This window comes from Mustela putorius, unplaced genomic scaffold, assembly GCF_011764305.1.
Source record: "Mustela putorius furo isolate JIRA1106 unplaced genomic scaffold, ASM1176430v1.1 tig00000487_pilon_pilon_pilon, whole genome shotgun sequence".
In the NCBI taxonomy this organism is placed as follows: domain Eukaryota; kingdom Metazoa; phylum Chordata; class Mammalia; order Carnivora; family Mustelidae; genus Mustela; species Mustela putorius.
In genome coordinates this window covers 1,384,655-1,399,087 of record NW_025421399.1, presented here as the reverse complement: position 1 = coordinate 1,399,087, position 14,433 = coordinate 1,384,655, and the positions used below count along the sequence as shown (strand labels likewise).

General features: G+C 57.1%; 3 protein-coding genes and 1 long non-coding RNA gene across 8 annotated transcripts; 2 read left to right on the top strand and 2 right to left on the bottom strand.

The window, feature by feature from the left end:
• Positions 1–99: 99 nt before the first annotated feature.
• LOC101688641 (PSMC3 interacting protein) lies at positions 100–4,428 on the top strand. Its single transcript, XM_004772680.3, has 8 exons — positions 100–211; positions 306–406; positions 566–655; positions 2,611–2,722; positions 3,202–3,347; positions 3,433–3,486; positions 3,597–3,656; positions 3,737–4,428. Exons 1-8 carry the CDS (start codon positions 178–180, stop codon positions 3,791–3,793), a joined length of 654 nt encoding a protein of 217 aa, XP_004772737.1. The 5' UTR covers positions 100–177; the 3' UTR covers positions 3,794–4,428.
• On the bottom strand, positions 4,038–9,232 carry MLX (MAX dimerization protein MLX). Of its 4 annotated transcripts, none has more exons than XM_013045982.2 (8): positions 8,530–9,098; positions 8,154–8,190; positions 7,573–7,662; positions 7,189–7,295; positions 6,832–6,931; positions 6,531–6,630; positions 5,977–6,178; positions 4,038–5,195 (listed from the first exon to the last, which is right to left on the bottom strand). In XM_013045982.2, exons 1-8 carry the CDS (start codon positions 8,857–8,859, stop codon positions 5,139–5,141), a joined length of 1,023 nt encoding a protein of 340 aa, XP_012901436.1. In that variant the 5' UTR covers positions 8,860–9,098; the 3' UTR covers positions 4,038–5,138. The 4 variants fall into 4 exon arrangements, with proteins under 4 accessions (XP_012901436.1, XP_004772735.2, XP_044936650.1 ...); XM_004772678.3 differs by having other exon boundaries at positions 8,692–8,830; XM_045080715.1 differs by lacking the exon at positions 7,573–7,662 and having other exon boundaries at positions 7,189–7,390; positions 8,692–9,232.
• Positions 9,217–13,432, bottom strand: COASY (Coenzyme A synthase). 2 transcript variants are annotated; one of them, XM_004772675.3, is made up of 10 exons: positions 13,325–13,432; positions 12,220–12,930; positions 11,380–11,594; positions 10,971–11,102; positions 10,638–10,827; positions 10,489–10,553; positions 10,218–10,302; positions 9,950–10,047; positions 9,713–9,859; positions 9,217–9,611 (listed from the first exon to the last, which is right to left on the bottom strand). In XM_004772675.3, the coding sequence occupies exons 2-10, from the start codon at positions 12,917–12,919 to the stop codon at positions 9,561–9,563; spliced, it is 1,683 nt and encodes a 560-aa protein (XP_004772732.1). In that variant the 5' UTR covers positions 12,920–12,930; positions 13,325–13,432; the 3' UTR covers positions 9,217–9,560. The 2 variants fall into 2 exon arrangements, with proteins under 2 accessions (XP_004772732.1, XP_044936649.1); XM_045080714.1 differs by lacking the exons at positions 9,217–9,611; positions 9,950–10,047 and having other exon boundaries at positions 9,719–9,911.
• On the top strand, positions 13,354–14,221 carry LOC123392277. Its single transcript, XR_006606976.1, has 2 exons — positions 13,354–13,473; positions 13,712–14,221. It is a non-coding gene; the product is annotated as an uncharacterized LOC123392277 (long non-coding RNA).
• The last annotated feature ends 212 nt before the right edge of the window (positions 14,222–14,433 follow it).

Genomic DNA, 14,433 nt, shown 5'->3' with positions numbered 1-14,433 from the left:
GCCGACGCCCGACTCGGGTCGGACTGAACTACGGCGCCGGGGAAGGTCGTTCCGTGCCTCGCGAAGACGTCCGCTTCCGCCAATCACCGCTTGCGGCCCGCCCCCTCGTCGCCGGAAGCAGCCGTTGCCTCGAGCGACGACGACGTCCGGCTTTCCGAGTTGGCGGCGGGAAAGGCCATGAGTAAAGGCCGGGCGGACGCCGCGGCGGGAGGTAAGCGGGGCGGTGGGCGCGGGGGAGACCCGGGCGGGGGGGACGGGAGAGGCGTTGGTTGGGTGGCCCCCACCCCTGCCGCGTGTCTTCGTAGCCCCTGGGATCCTCCTGAGGTACCTGCAGGAGCAGAACAGACCCTACAGCGCCCAGGACGTGTTCGGGAACCTGCAGCGGGAACACGGACTGGGCAAGGCGGTGAGGACCCTCTCCTGGGACTCCTCCCCTTGGGGCCCCTCGAATCAGTCCGGGCTGCTGCCCTCTCGGGGCTGCCATTCCAGCCGCGGGCTTCCTAAGGCTTGTCGGGCTGAAAATCCCGCCGCATTGCTCTGACTTCCCGCCGCCCTCCCCCGCCAGGCGGTGGTGAAGGCGCTGGAGCAGCTGGCCCAGCAAGGCAAAATCAAAGAGAAGATGTACGGCAAGCAGAAGATCTATTTTGCGGACCAGGTGAGGGAACCTGTGTAGATTATCACCCGTGTGACACCCCGACATTAGGTCAGCCAGTCTCTAGAATGAACTCTCTTCTGGGGAATTTGAGGCACCCCATGAAACTCACTTGTCCTAGGTCATGAAAAGGGCCCCAGGCACCCTTTAAATCAGAGTGGGGACTCCCCTTGCTGTGACCTAGACTTAGCGAGACTTCCAGATTCGGGACAGCATAGATGACAGAAGATCCTGAATTGCTGCTGCCGAGATCCATTCCCTCTTGGAAGTTTCTTTTTCCCAGTCATCTAGATTAGAACCTCCACCTGCCACAAGATTCGCCTTCTTCCCCCACCCCTCACTCCCAACACAGGTAACGCTGATTTTGTATCTCTGGGCCAGCCCACCACTTGGATGCCTTCTAGACCTTTCTGAGTCAGTATTACTACTGCTAAGGTAGATTGCCTCATCCCCCCAAATGGGCACCTCTCCCTACTTCTCCCTCAGTGGAGTCATGCTTCACCCAACCTAGAGACTGGGGAGCCCCTCTTCTCTCTTCCCCAGTGCCCTGTTGGTTTTCCCCCTTCCTGACTCGGCCTGTCCTTTCCATCTGCATGTCCTGATACCCTCCTAGCATCTGCTGGCCTCAGATGTCTTCAGCACTGCAGCCAGAGTGGTCTGCCTGGGTGCCCAGCGAGTGCCATTGCCCGACTTCAAACTCGCGCTCCCTAGAGTAGGGAAAAGGTACTAGGGAGACCCGGCCCCCGTGCCTCACTGTCCCTTCTCGGTCCACTTAGCAGGACTAGAACATGTAGATGAGTTTTACTCCTGTGTCGTCCTTCTGCCTGGAGTTTAAAAAACCCTTCTTCCTCTTCTGCCTCTTTGCTCAGCTAACTCTTGCTCATCCTGTAGGATTCCCCTCAGGGATCACCTCCAGAGACCTTCCCTGAATTCTCTGATCGCCTCTTTTGCAGGCGCTCGCTTCTTTGAGGGACGCGCTTGTCTTACGCGTCTCCTCGCTGGACCGCAGCTCTTCCAAGGCAGGCCCCACTTCTCACCCGTATTCCTTTGCTCAGCACCCCCACCCTGGAAGCTAACATCTCGTAGACACCAAATACTAGTTTCACTGAACCGAACCACCACCAAGGCTAGTTTTCCTAAAACCGGTTTCATTATGTGATAACACCAGATTCCTTAAGGGAGAATTTTGCAGATTTTCTTCTGTAAAGAGCCAGACCCTTAATATTTCAGGGTTTTGCGGGCCAGATGGTCTCTTGTCCCAGGTACACAGCTGTCACAAGCCCTCGTGACTGCCACTGGAGAGCAAAAGCCGCCCGAGACTTGTGAAGGCACAGGCATGGCTGTGTTTCAGTCGGTGTTTGTTTTCAGGACTCCGGGTCTGGCAGGATCTGGCGCACAGGCTGTAGTTTGCTGCCTGCGGCTCTAAGGGTTTGCCTTGCCTTAATGTAGAGGCCACAACGCGCAGGCTGGCATTCCTCTTCTCCCTAATGTGCTCCCCGTTGTTGCCGACAAGACCCCCACGGAGCCCATCCCCGAGGATAGTAGCAGCTGGTCCCTCGGGGTTGGCTGCTCAGGCTTGTCCCTTCAGTACTGCCCCTGCCTCTGTCCCCATCCCTGTTCTTCCTGTTGTGGGAACGTGTACTTCAGGTATCCCTACCTTTGGGAGAATGTTCCTTTACTCCTTTAGCCCAATGAGCGATCTTAGCACTAACTGAGATCTCCGCCCTGTTAGTATCCTGCCAGCCTTGATGCCCCTTGAGGACAGGCGCGAGGTTTCACTTCTCGGTCATACCTTGTTGTTAGCTGGGACCAGTACTAAACTGAGTGGTTTCTCACAGCCCCTCTGGAGGGCTGGGGAGCCCCACAGTCTTGCATGTATGTGATGCTGCCCCCACCCCAAATGAAGCTCCCCTCCCGTGCCTCACATCAGCCCCCTTGTTTTTCCTCACCTCTGGCAGGACCAGTTTGCCATGGTGAGTGACGCTGACCTCCAAGGCCTGGATGCCAAAATCGTGGCCCTCACTGCTAAGGTGCAGAGCTTACAGCAGAGCTGCCGCCACATGGAGGCTGGTAGGACTGAGCAGCCCCCAAGGGTGCCCCTAGGGTCAGGGTCAGTCTAGAGGTCAGGGATTATGGAGTGAACGGTTTGCTGGCTGCAGTGTTGTCCCACGGCAGTGGCTCTCTGCTGGGCTGCCACAGGCATCGAATCAGAAGAGAGAACGGCTAATGGCCTTTGAATGTGAGTGGGCAGGACATGCGTTTGCTTTCCCTAACACCCTCAGCCCCTGGGCCCACACTCCCTCGGTGCCGGCTTCTCTGACTGGCTACCAGGAACAGTCTGTGCAACCTCGCTTTCCCACTGCTGGTAGATGGAGGAGGAGAGAAAACAGGAATAAACTGGTAATTCTATAAGCCTTCATCTCTGCTGAGCAGTTCCAGAATGTGGAACTCATTCTGGACCCTGTGTGTAGAACGAGACCTCAGGGAGCACCCGCTGGGAAAGCCCCGGCCTCGGGGTAAGGAGTGACCCGGGGGAGCTGTGGTTTCAGAGCTGAAGGAGTTAACTAGTGCCCTGACCACACCGGAGATGCAGAAAGAGATCCAGGAGTTGAAGAAGGAGTGTGCTGGCTACAGAGAGAGACTGAAGAATATTAAAGCAGCCACCAACCACGTGACTCCAGAAGAGAAAGAGCAGGTGAGCTGGGAGCGCGGGCTGGGTGAGGCGGCGCAGCCTCGGTGGGGCTGAGGGGTTTCCCTGAGGCAGCTGTTTCCCTGCCCAGGTGTACAGGGAGAGGCAGAAGTACTGCAAGGAGTGGAGGAAGCGGAAGAGGATGGTGAGTGAGCATGCGCCGGGCAGGCCGGAGAAACGGCAGGAGAACCCAACAGCGTGGCCCCTCCAGGCGGTGCTGCCCACCTGAAAAGGGGTGGTTTTGCTTCCTGTCAGGCAACAGAGCTGTCTGATGCCATTCTGGAAGGATACCCCAAGAGCAAGAAGCAGTTCTTTGTAAGTGATTCTCTCTCCCGTCCCCGCTCCCCTGGGTGCTGGGTCCAAGGAGCGCTCACTCACTTGTCTCCCTGCCCCAGGAGGAAGTCGGGATAGAGACAGATGAGGATCACAACGTGAAGCTCCCAGACCCTTGAGGGGTCCCCGGGCAGGACCCGGGGGGGATGGAAAGAGAGGTCCGGCACTGGTTGGCTCCTCCTGGTTGGCTTCTGTGTTTGTTCCTGCTGCTGTCTTTGGGAAGAGCAGCTGGGAGAGGGGCAGGAGCCAGAGTATGGGGCGCAGGGAGTGAGCGAGCCCACAGCCGACAGGCTCAGGTGCCAGGTGCGTTTTACTGGCTACATTCCAGTTGCTTGAACTGAACGCTCCAACTGGAAACAACGCTAAAGGAAAGCATTTGGCAGTATTTATTGTAATACAGTTTGATATAAAAATACTTAAATTTCCTCTGGATAACCAAACCTCGCAGATGTCAACCCTGCAGAAGGCTACAGAGTAGAGACAGGAAACTATATAGCATTCAAGGAGCCCGAGTCCTTACCCAGGACTTCTTGGAGCTCTGTACCCCAGGAGGCCTTTAAATACCTTCTCTACCCCTTCACTCTGACCCCAAGTCCTGGGAGAGATGCAGGCAGCACAGGGACCGAGACCCAGATACACTTGACAGGAAGGGTGGGAGTGGTTCTGAGGCCCAGTTTGTTTTCCAAAATTGTAAGTTTAGCAAAACTGCACTGTTGGTGTTTATTTAGAAAATTAAAAAAAGAAAAAAAAACTATTACCATGTAGTGCTGTGTGTCACACTTGACTTCTCTGTGCTGTGCTCCTGCCTGTGGACACATAGGGAGCAGGAGCACACAGGAAGGCCGCTTCCCTCTAGCACCCAGAGCAGGATAAGAGAGGCGATAGAGTAGCAGGTGAGGGCAGGATCCTGGCAGCCCTGCCCAGAGCTGGCTGGCAGAGCCCGGGTCCCACCTTGGGCCTACCAGGGAGCCCTAGCCCAGGTACTAGGCAGCCTGTCACACTTCATGGCTGTGAGAGTATTTCCTCGTGTTCCTTTCTTTCTGTCCAACTACTGCCAAAATGGCCAAACTTGGGCCAGGTGTTGCCCAAATCTGGTCCAAGAGACCAAACCAAATGCAAATAGTAGCTCCCAGATATGTGTAGATCTGGAGCAAAAATCTGAGGCTTAGAAGAGGAGAGGACGGGAGCTCTTGGGGATGCCCAGAGCAGACCCCCACCCTGAGGATTTTTACAGGGAGAGGGGAAAGACAAGAGGCTCGAGTTTTGTGGTCAATATAATAAATTAAAGCTTTCACAAAACAAACACCCCAGCCCCACTGAGGATGAGGGGTGTCGGGGAACCAAATGCTGGGAACCAGGGAACCTGTGGGCAGCATCGAGTCTGATCTCAGAAGGCCAGCGGCTCTGTGGCCAAGCAGGAGACTTGGGCCTCTCGCTGGCTCTTCTGTGGGTTCGGGGCGCTGGTCAGTAGAGCTGGTTCTTCAGCTGGTGCAGGACACCAATCACGATTTCCCGGAGGGTCTGGTGGGGGCAGCAGAGGGAGGCATGGGTGACGCTCAGGCAAGGACAGAGCGCGGGCTCTGTGACCTGTGCCTACACAAGGCGCACTCTTTAGAATGCAACAGAAAAAGCCCCTGAGCTGCACTGCTATCTGCAGTTTACTCTGAAATGTCCCTGCGAGAGCACAGGGGAAGGGATGGAGGCACGGCCGGCCGGCTATGTGGAAAAGCAAATGCAAGAAATGGAAACGGCAAAAAAAAAGAAAAAAGAAATGGAAACAGCAGCATTTAGGTGTGGGCTTGGGAGCGTTCGGGACATACTATGCTTCAAGTGTTCCCAGAAAATGTCAGGAAACAAAAAAGTGGGACTCTGCGGATGCAAGTCAAGCCTCAGGAAAGGCAACCAGGCCTCAGGAGCACAAGCCTCCAGCGACAGCATTCACACGCTGCCCCATTACAAAGAACACAAGCCCCGGGCCAGACTACTCCCACGGGCCTGGGGGTGACGGCCAGCAATCTTCCACATGGCCGAGTGAATCTGCTGCCGCAGTGAGGGCAACACGCTAGGCAGCCACACGTGGGCTGAGAAGGGCCAGGGTTAGGCCCATGGGACTTAAGTGCCTGATCAGTCCTGCCAAATGAAACCTTATAGGAAAATCTGGGCTAAGAAGCAGAAGAGGGAGACACCCCCAAGAAACCTGAAAGCTGCTGCCCTCCTCCTCTGGACAAATTCACACTTGGGCCACTTTGCCCGGAGGAATGTACCCCCCCACACACACCCCATGATCACGGCTACCCCGTACCTGAGGCTTACAGTGCTCCTCAATCCAGCTGAAGACACAGGCTGACAGCTCCTGGAAGCTGGCCACGGAGATGGAGGCATTGAAGGACTGGAACAGGGAGTCCATGATGCCTTGAAACACATTGAACTTGACCTGGTCAGAGACCTGGTCTTCCCCCTCATGGGGGTTGTCCTGGTGTGCCTTCACAATCTGCTCGTAGTTTCTGAAATCGAGGAGTGGACAGGGCTCAGGTGCCCGAGGTTCTCCCCCAGGAAGGGGCTCCTGGAGAGCTGCTGCGAGGTAGTTCACATCAGCCAGACACTGCTCCGGGACAGAAATGGTGACCCCCCCCCTCTTCCCACCCTTCCCTTCATGAAGCCCACAGGCACTTCGAGAACGTGCTGTGCATTAGGGACAAGGGGGTACAGAGTCTGGCCTCCAAGCGGCCACCTAAGGGAGTGAGAGGATTATCTGGCCTATAGTATCTGATGTGGCCTTTGAGAGGAAGGTATGAACTGAGGTCTGCCCAAGTCCCCTCAGAAGCCCTGGTTCCCCCAGCTCAGTGTCGCCCTTACACTTTCATGATCTTCAGGGCTGTGACATCCTTGCGTAGCATGGACACTTCCTCCTCCTGCTTTTTCTTCTCCTTGTGCAAAAACTGGATGTAGTCAATGGCTGGGGTGGGTGGGGGTGGGCACAGAGGAAGTCTCAACCAGAAGGACAAGGCTGACTTTGTCTCCCCCCCCGCCCCGTCCCACTCCCCACCTGCCCCACAACCACCACCCAACCAGGGCCAGGCTGAGAGTGGGTAGAAGGCTCTGGCCTCTTCACTGCCCTGCTGGCCCCAACCACTCCCAGGGCTCTCCCTGGTCATACTCTTCTGTAGAACGATGGCTTTGCTGAGCTTCTGGGAACCAATGGAGAAGTCCTGCTGCTGGCAAGTGGGGACGATTGTCTGAAGGTCATCATAGCCTCTCTGTGGAGACATCAGTGGAAACAAGGCTTCCTTTAACTCTGCAGATTAAGGCAAACTCGCACCAAGCTTTCTCTTCAAGAACTGAGTTCCATGCTCGAAACTCAAACGGGTGGGGGTGCTGGAAGGAGAGTGTTCTCATCCAGAGACTAGATTAGCTGCCCGCAAGGATGCCTGGGGCTGTCCGATGAGGTCGGGGCAAAGCAAATCAAATGTAACAGGCCTTCCCGCGCTGGCTGAGCTGCAGGCCCCCCAGTCACCTTGATGGCGTCTCTCCTCTTCTGCTCAGCCTGCGTGTGTGCTCGCCGCCGCCGGTCCTTGTAGGACTCCTTGTAGGACTCCTGGTGGTAATCGCTGTCCTCGTCATCTACGCTCAAAGTTGGGGGCGGGAAGAGGTCATTTTGAGGCCCAGTGGGGCCCAGCTCACCAACTGTGCCCCACTGGGTAAGAAAAAACTGGTACCTAGAGACAGCAAATGGACAGAACAACCTAAGGTCCTAGATGAGGTGAGAGACAGTGAGAGCCTGTGTCTATCACTAGGCCTCCAGCACCCCCATGTGGGTGACTGGAGCTTCCTGTCTGGGAAATACACTAAAATGATGGTGTAACTGAGTCCCCCCAGGTTGGGGCATGTTGCTGCCTACCTGTATTGGGGACGGAAGAGGCACTGGTGGAACCGATGCTATTAGCTCTGGACACTACACTCCCCTTTCGGGTACTTTCTACAAAAAGCCCTGGAAAAGAGAGGTCCCAATCACTAAGGAGTAAGGCAGGGGAACACTATATAAGACCCTGAGAAACCTGTGGGTACAGTGGCTTCCTGATCCTTAAATCTGATCTCTCCCTTTCAACCCAAAAGCCATTCATACTGGGGCACCCATTTCCTGTTTGTGCCATGCTGCAATGCTCCTGTCCCTGATGTCCACACTGCTCCATGGGCCTGTAATGGTACCACTGGTTCACAAAATGGCATCTGGGCACAATGAGGGTGAGAGAGCGCCCAGCTATCACTACTGTCATCACCTCCCTGCTTCAGAGCAGAGGGAACCAGGTGTACCCTTATGCTTCCTGCCCCGGTCCTGCAGCTCCTCCCTGTCTCAGGGCAGGAACTCGGCTCAGGGACAGTGGACTGTGCTCAGGTGTGGCTTGCAAGACCACGGGAATCTTCTATAAGGCTGCAGCGGGAGCGTCATGGGGGAGCTGGAGACAGTGGGGAGGCACTCACCGGGGTCCAGACTGTTGTCGCTGTAGGCGTATTCCACCTGCAGCACCAAGCAAAGGAAGCTCATCAGACCTCGGCCCAGGGTCCACACCTCCTTTTACTGCGCGCGCGCGCGCACACTCACACATCCTACCTACACCCAGCCCCTAAGGTACGCAGGCAATTTCAGGATGCGCGCGTGCGCGCACGCACACACACTCTTCCCCCTGGGGTGCGCAGGCGACCGCAGGACTGCCCCGGGAGCCAAGAGCGGATAGGCCATAGGAGCGCCTCCCCTCCGCAGGACCCCGTCTGCCCCTACCCACGCTCCAGCACCTCCCCAGCCCCCAAACCCTGCCCCCCCAACACTCGTGTACACACGCGTCACTTGTCTCCCCACCTTGGCACGCGCGGGGTGAGAGCTGTCTTCTCTGCAGCCCCGGGGCCCGGAGGGCGGGGGGACCTTTGGGGACTGCAAGGAATCCCCTCGTCTTCCGGCCCCCCCACGTGCACGAGCCCGACCCGCCCTCCCCTCGCCGGCGTGCGCGCCCGCGGGGCTTGCCTTGACCCAGGGGTCGTCCGGAGAGGCGCCCGGCTCTGTCATCTCTGACCCACCAAACCGAAACCAGCCCACGGGCGGGCCCCCTGCTGCGAGGAAGAGGCGAGGCGCATCCACGTGACCCAAACCCACCAACCCAAGAACGGGAGGCGGAGGGCGGAGCGAGCGCATGCGCAGCCCAGAAACACGGAAACGGTGGCGTCGGAGCGGGAACAGGTAGCGTTTCTGCTGCCGCGACGTGAATCATTCTGTAAAATGGGGTCCCCTCAAAAGGCTCGTCCAGTGTCACCGACAGTCTTGTGCACGGGCTGTGCGAACCCAGGCGGCTCTCGGGGCGCGTGTCCCAGCCCTGCCCTGCAGGCGGCCTGGAAGGTGCAGACTTGGCCACCTGGGCAGACCCTGTGTGGCACCTCTGCCTGGCTAGCTTCGAAAGCCAAGCTCTTAACCACTGCACTCCGAGGTTCCGGCTCAAGGCTCCCCAAGATACCCAGAGGCATTGGGGCAGGAAGCAGACACCACACAGGCAACACCCGGCAACATTCATCTTTAATTCTGTTACAAGTTCCCAGTGTTTGCCCTGGCCACGGACAGCTGTAGATATCACACGCTGTGGGCAAGAGTAGGCACAGAATGCCAGAGAGGCCTGCTTCCCCAAGTGCTACAACCTCAGTGATGGCCAAAGGCCAGCCAGCAAGCTCCATAAGGCTCCGCATGCCCACCAGGCCTGGCCCTGCGCTCCCCAGTTTGGCTCAGAGCCCTCTAGGCCCAACCAGGATGAGCACGGAGGCCCCCATTCCTCCTCACCACTGAATCTCTGGGCAGCTCCAAGGGCCACTCTGGCCCCACAGAGAACTCAATGTCAGCCACAAGCCTCACAGCATCTGGGGGATGCGCTTCTGCAGGAGAGCCCAGGCTTTCTCCACCTTTGAGCAGGCCAGAAAGTTTGGAGGAAGAGAGGACAGGGTCAGGCAGGCACCCAGCAGAGACCACTTCCCCACAACCCAGCCCTTCCCTCAGCACCAACCTGGCGTTGGGTGACATGCGGTTCCCATAAGGTGCTCAGCACCACGTGGCTCTGGTCCACGAGTTGCTGCCCACTCATCTGGCTCTGCAACCGGCTCTGAGCTGCAGCCTCACTTAGGCCATCCCTCTCCACGATGCGTCGTATGGCCTTGGCACAGACAAGGCATAGGTCAGCCCACTGGCTCAGAGCAGGCTGTGATCTGCAGTGGGGACAGGGTGAGAGATGGGGTCCGGATACCTCAGTCTCAGGAATGACAACGGTCCACACCTCATGCACCATGTCCTGCCAGCCGGCTTCAAGCAGCATAGCAGCATCGATCACACACACGTGCTTTCCTGTGGGGAGACCGCAGTCACCGGTGGCAGCATACCGCCACTTACCAACAGAGAGCCAGTGAGGCCTAGTCCCGAGGAAAGTGGAGGGTCTGCCTTGGGGTGGGGAAGCTCCCAGGAGGAGAACTGGCTTGATGTCCCCCTTGGCTGCTCCCCTTATCCCTCCCACTCACCCTCAGCCATAGCGTGCTCCATCTCCTCTCGCGCCAGCCTTGCGATAACTGGCCACATGATATCCGTGAGTATCTTCAGCTGCTTCTGAGGAGGAGAACAGAGGAAGTAGACAGTTTACCTTCCCTCAGTGACGGAGTCAGCCCGAGGGAGGAGGTGACTGGGAACAGATGAGTGGAAAGTGGCACTCTGGACCAGAGCAGAGAGGTCCACTGGGTCCCAACTTCTGCGTCTAGTAGTAGCTGAGGAACCCTTGAAGAAGAGTATGTTTACCTTGTTCCCAAACACCCGGCTGCCTAGGACCTTCCTGTTGATAATGCCATCTTTATGGAGAATATCTGGACAACAGAGACAGGGGACTGGGCAAGGAGGCCAGGCCGACTCCTCCCTTCGGGCCACTTGCAGCCCTCCCCAGGTATTACCTGTTCCAAAGGCCTCCACAACAGGCTGGTAGGCAGGACCACCTGGGGCATAGGCCCTATGGCCCAGCTGGTCACTGTCGATGACATATGCCCCCAGGCCCTTAAGCCGTTGAGCTACTGAGCTTTTCCCGGAGCCACTGATGCCCGTCAGCCCAATCACGTAGAGTTGTGTGGGGAGCTCTGGCCTCTTCTGGAGGTGGAGGAGAGGGAACCCCAGTTACTAAGACTGGAACCCCAGTCTTCAGACTCATCCTTGGGACTGAATTATTCAGTCTTGACTCTCCAGCATTTCCAGCCCACCCAGGAGGGGAGAGAGTGGGAGGGCAGGCATACATATGGAGGCCGAAGCAGTTTTCCCAGCATGCGATGGCGGAAGCTAGAAGAGCTGACTTTATCTTCTTCATTTTCCTTGTGGCTTTGGTCCTTCAGCAGCTGGATCTGGTATAAGGCAAGCTCCTCCAGGTCCTGTAGTAAAAGAGGAGGGGTGAGGAGAGGGAAGGAGGGACAGGAGGACAGTGACAATCGAGCTGTCCCCCACTCCCCCTTATCCTCCCCTACGTATTCCAGAGGTAGAGCCTGAGTCCAAGGACAAGCTGGGAACCGGTTCCTTCTTGCCTCTTCCTCACCACCCTAAACCCTCTCTTCCCTCCTCTAGGGTTGTGGTACTTCCAGCAGTCCCCCATGTGGCCTTCCCCAACCCCATCCCCATCCACTCCCTCTGCCAGTCTCTCCCAGGGGTTACATTCTCAAGGCGGAAGCGGTTGACGGCCATCCCCCCACGATAGGTCTCCTCGCTGACCACCAGGAACTCCAAGGAGGGGTCAGAGCCAGCGGGCCCATAGGGGTCCAGCAGGGGGATGATATCAAAAGTCAAGGAGGGCTTGATGTCCACCAGGAACTCACTCAGATGTTCCACACGCTCTGCGTAGGGTTGGAGCAGCTCAGGGAGCAACTTGCCTGGGGAAGGAGCCCAAAAGAACAGGGAGATCTTTTTATTGGGGAAGAAAAGTATAAGCAAGTTTGGGGAAGACTGTCCCCAAGCATCCAATCTCCAGATAGGGGTGGGTGGCAGGAAGAAAGGGCTAAGCTGGGAAGTGGTCTGTGTCAGGGGAGCTACCAAGAGGGGGCAGCCGCCAAGCACAATAGTCATGGCAGGCACCTGTTCCCAGAGAACCAGCAGTGCCAGCATCAGAGTCAGATGGTGAATTCCAAGACCCACCCAACCACAAGTCCCCTCTTAACTGTGTCTCCGGCACAACTACCTACAACCCACTCATCCATTTATTGCAAGGGTCTCCATTTGTAGGGTCCATCACCCAAAGAACTTCTTAAAAGTGCAGACTCCTTGGCTCCACATTTGGGGGAATTCTGATTTGAATGGTGACTAGACCACAATCTGAGAAAGCTGCACTTAATCATTTAACATAATTTCCTTAGCACCAACTGCGTGCCAGTCACCGTGACATCTGGGAAGGGTGGGAAGTAACGGAGGGCCCCCCTGTTCCTCAAAAATGAACTGGGGACAAGGTTAAGGAGTTCTGAGGGCCTTCCCCTGCTCTATTCCAGGGTCAGTCTCACTCACTCTTCAACAGGTCTTTGTCTGCTACTCCCACCACAAGCTGCTCCTGGGCCAGGATGCACGCGACGCTCAGCAACACCTTGTGAGCATTGTGCAGGCGGTCAAATGTGCCACCCACAGCCCCACGGTGGTAGCCACGCACTGGCTGCTTTGGAGACCTGGCCACGGGGGAGGCTGGCCTGATGGTGGAGGGTAAGGGGACATCCAGGGACTCCACAGGCAGCTCTCCGGGCCCATAATCGGGGTATAGCAGCACTGAAGCCAGTTGGGGACAACAACTATAGCAGCTGGTGGCATAACGCTCTAGCTGTTGCTTGACTGGGTTGTACTGGCTTCCGTCCAGGGTCTGAAAGTCAGTCAGCACCACTTCCGGTGGGTGGGCCAGGTTCTGGACTGAACCGGACAGGGGAGGTAGAAAGGCGCTCTTGGCTCCGATATTGGTCAGCAGGACTCTGACGTCCAGGTGCCTGTGGACGTCGGCGCCAGCGTAGAGGTGTGTGATGAAATCCAAGACCTCAAACGTGGCCTGCACCAGGCTGGATTGGGGCTGAGCTGGGGCCCCCAGACTCATGCCCGGCTGCAGGTGTACATAGAGCGTGTGATTCACCAGCCGGGCCGCCGAGGTCAGGATGGGGGCCAGGCGAGGGGCCAGGGAGGCCAAGGGCGTCGTCAGCACCAGGAGGCCCGACCGGAATACGGCCATGCTGCCCAGGCCTGCGGACAGCCAGGGAGACGAGGCGTGGGTGACTGAGAAGTTATGTGGCTGAGGCTGAAAAGCGGGGCCTTGGACCCAAGGGAGGGGACCTGGCGCAGGGACAGGGGTCTGTGCTGATCCAGAGGAAACCGGGGGAAGGCACGGGGCCTGGTACATGGCGCCTCGGGTCTATGTGCTAAGCCGCGCTTTCCACATTTCTCAAACGCAGCGGTGAAGTCGCTGAACTGAATCGAAATCCTGGGTGGGGAAACTAGGCTGGACAAGAGCCCCTGAGTCATAGGGCTGGGGATCCAGAAATCCCGGCCCCTCCTGACACGCTGGACCCGGGTCCTCAGAGACTCGAAGGAGGGGACTAGAGGAAAACGTTCAGGCTCGGGTCGGTCCCCTACTTACTGAGACCTCTGGGCTTAGGTTCCGCGAGTGCCGCCGCGGAGGCTCACCTGGATGCGACCCGGAAATACTAGCTCAGCAGCTCCGTGTCCGAGCTACGGAACGGCAGAAAGGCCAAAGTGTCTGCACTGTTCGGGATCTCGCGAGACTTTGTATGGCGTTGGGCGAGTCCTGCCGAGGGGGCGGGGCCGGGCTCGGGGGTTGGGCAGGCGGGTGAAGCCTTATTTCTAGATTCCAGAGTCCAGGGGTTTGGACCGTGGAGGGCTAGGCGGTCCTGAAAGGGTTTTGTGGATGCTCTTTAGACATTAAGAGAATGGCTTCAGGCAGGTTACCCAGGAGACAGCGGCAAAGGCAGAACTAACACCTGGCTTTCCTCTTCATAAATTATAGAAATGGGAGTCACAGGGTGGCACTGAAGTCAGGACTCAGAGCCCCCGCAGCCCTCCTGGCGCCCTCCCAGTCTGAGGATCCTCCTGTGGAAGGACCACTCTGTCCGAGTCCCCATTTCACAGCTGGGGAAATTGAAGCCGTCTGTGTTCCAGGAACATTATAAGGAAGGTCTTGTGGCTCCGAAGCTCTCCACACCACCCCGAACCAGTTTGAGAGAGAGAGGAGGAGAGCTCTGCCTGGCAGCTCATAGGGTTGCCAGAGGATGGTCTCCAGACGGGAGGAAAGGGGAGGACGGAGGGAGACCTAGTGGCAAGGGTTTACTGTGAAGCTAATGGGACCCGAAAGGTTGGAACTGGTAGTCTCCATGGGGAGAGGAAGCTAGGATGCCATCAGGAGATATTTCAGATAAAGTGTCCATAAAGATCTCAAAAGGGAGGGAAACCAGTTTCCAAGATTCCTGTAATGGGCTATCGTTTATTTTCCCAAACTAAACAATGCTTGTTTTCATAATTATGTAGGTTCATTTTGTATTTTTTTAAAAAGACTTTAGGGGCACCTGGGTGGCTCAGTGGGTTAAGCCTCTGCCTTCGGCTCAGGTCATGATCTCAGGGTCCTGGGATGGAGCCTCACATCGGGCTCTCTGCTCAGCGGGGAGCCTGCTTTCCTCCTCTCTTTCTGCCTGCCTCTCTGCCTACCTGTGATCCCTTTGTCTGTCAAATAAA

Coding starts and splice junctions, on each gene's coding strand:
- LOC101688641 (XM_004772680.3), top strand. CDS start 178: ATGAGTAAAGGCCGGGCGGACGCCGCGGCGGGAG. Junction 656..2,610: donor AGATCTATTTTGCGGACCAG/GTGAGGGAACCT, acceptor CACCTCTGGCAG/GACCAGTTTGCCATGGTGAG. Junction 3,348..3,432: donor CTCCAGAAGAGAAAGAGCAG/GTGAGCTGGGAG, acceptor TTCCCTGCCCAG/GTGTACAGGGAGAGGCAGAA.
- MLX (XM_045080715.1), bottom strand. CDS start 9,232: ATGAATGTTGCCGGGTGTTGCCTGTGTGGTGTCTGCTTCCTGCCCCAA. Junction 7,391..8,153: donor CGACAACAGTCTGGACCCCG/GTGAGTGCCTCC, acceptor TGCTGTCTCTAG/GTACCAGTTTTTTCTTACCC. Junction 6,631..6,831: donor AGCCATCGTTCTACAGAAGA/GTATGACCAGGG, acceptor CACCCACCCCAG/CCATTGACTACATCCAGTTT.
- COASY (XM_004772675.3), bottom strand. CDS start 12,919: ATGGCCGTATTCCGGTCGGGCCTCCTGGTGCTGACGACGCCCTTGGCC. Junction 10,828..10,970: donor AACTGCTTCGGCCTCCATAT/GTATGCCTGCCC, acceptor CTCCACCTCCAG/AAGAGGCCAGAGCTCCCCAC. Junction 10,048..10,217: donor GGAGCACGCTATGGCTGAGG/GTGAGTGGGAGG, acceptor GTCTCCCCACAG/GAAAGCACGTGTGTGTGATC.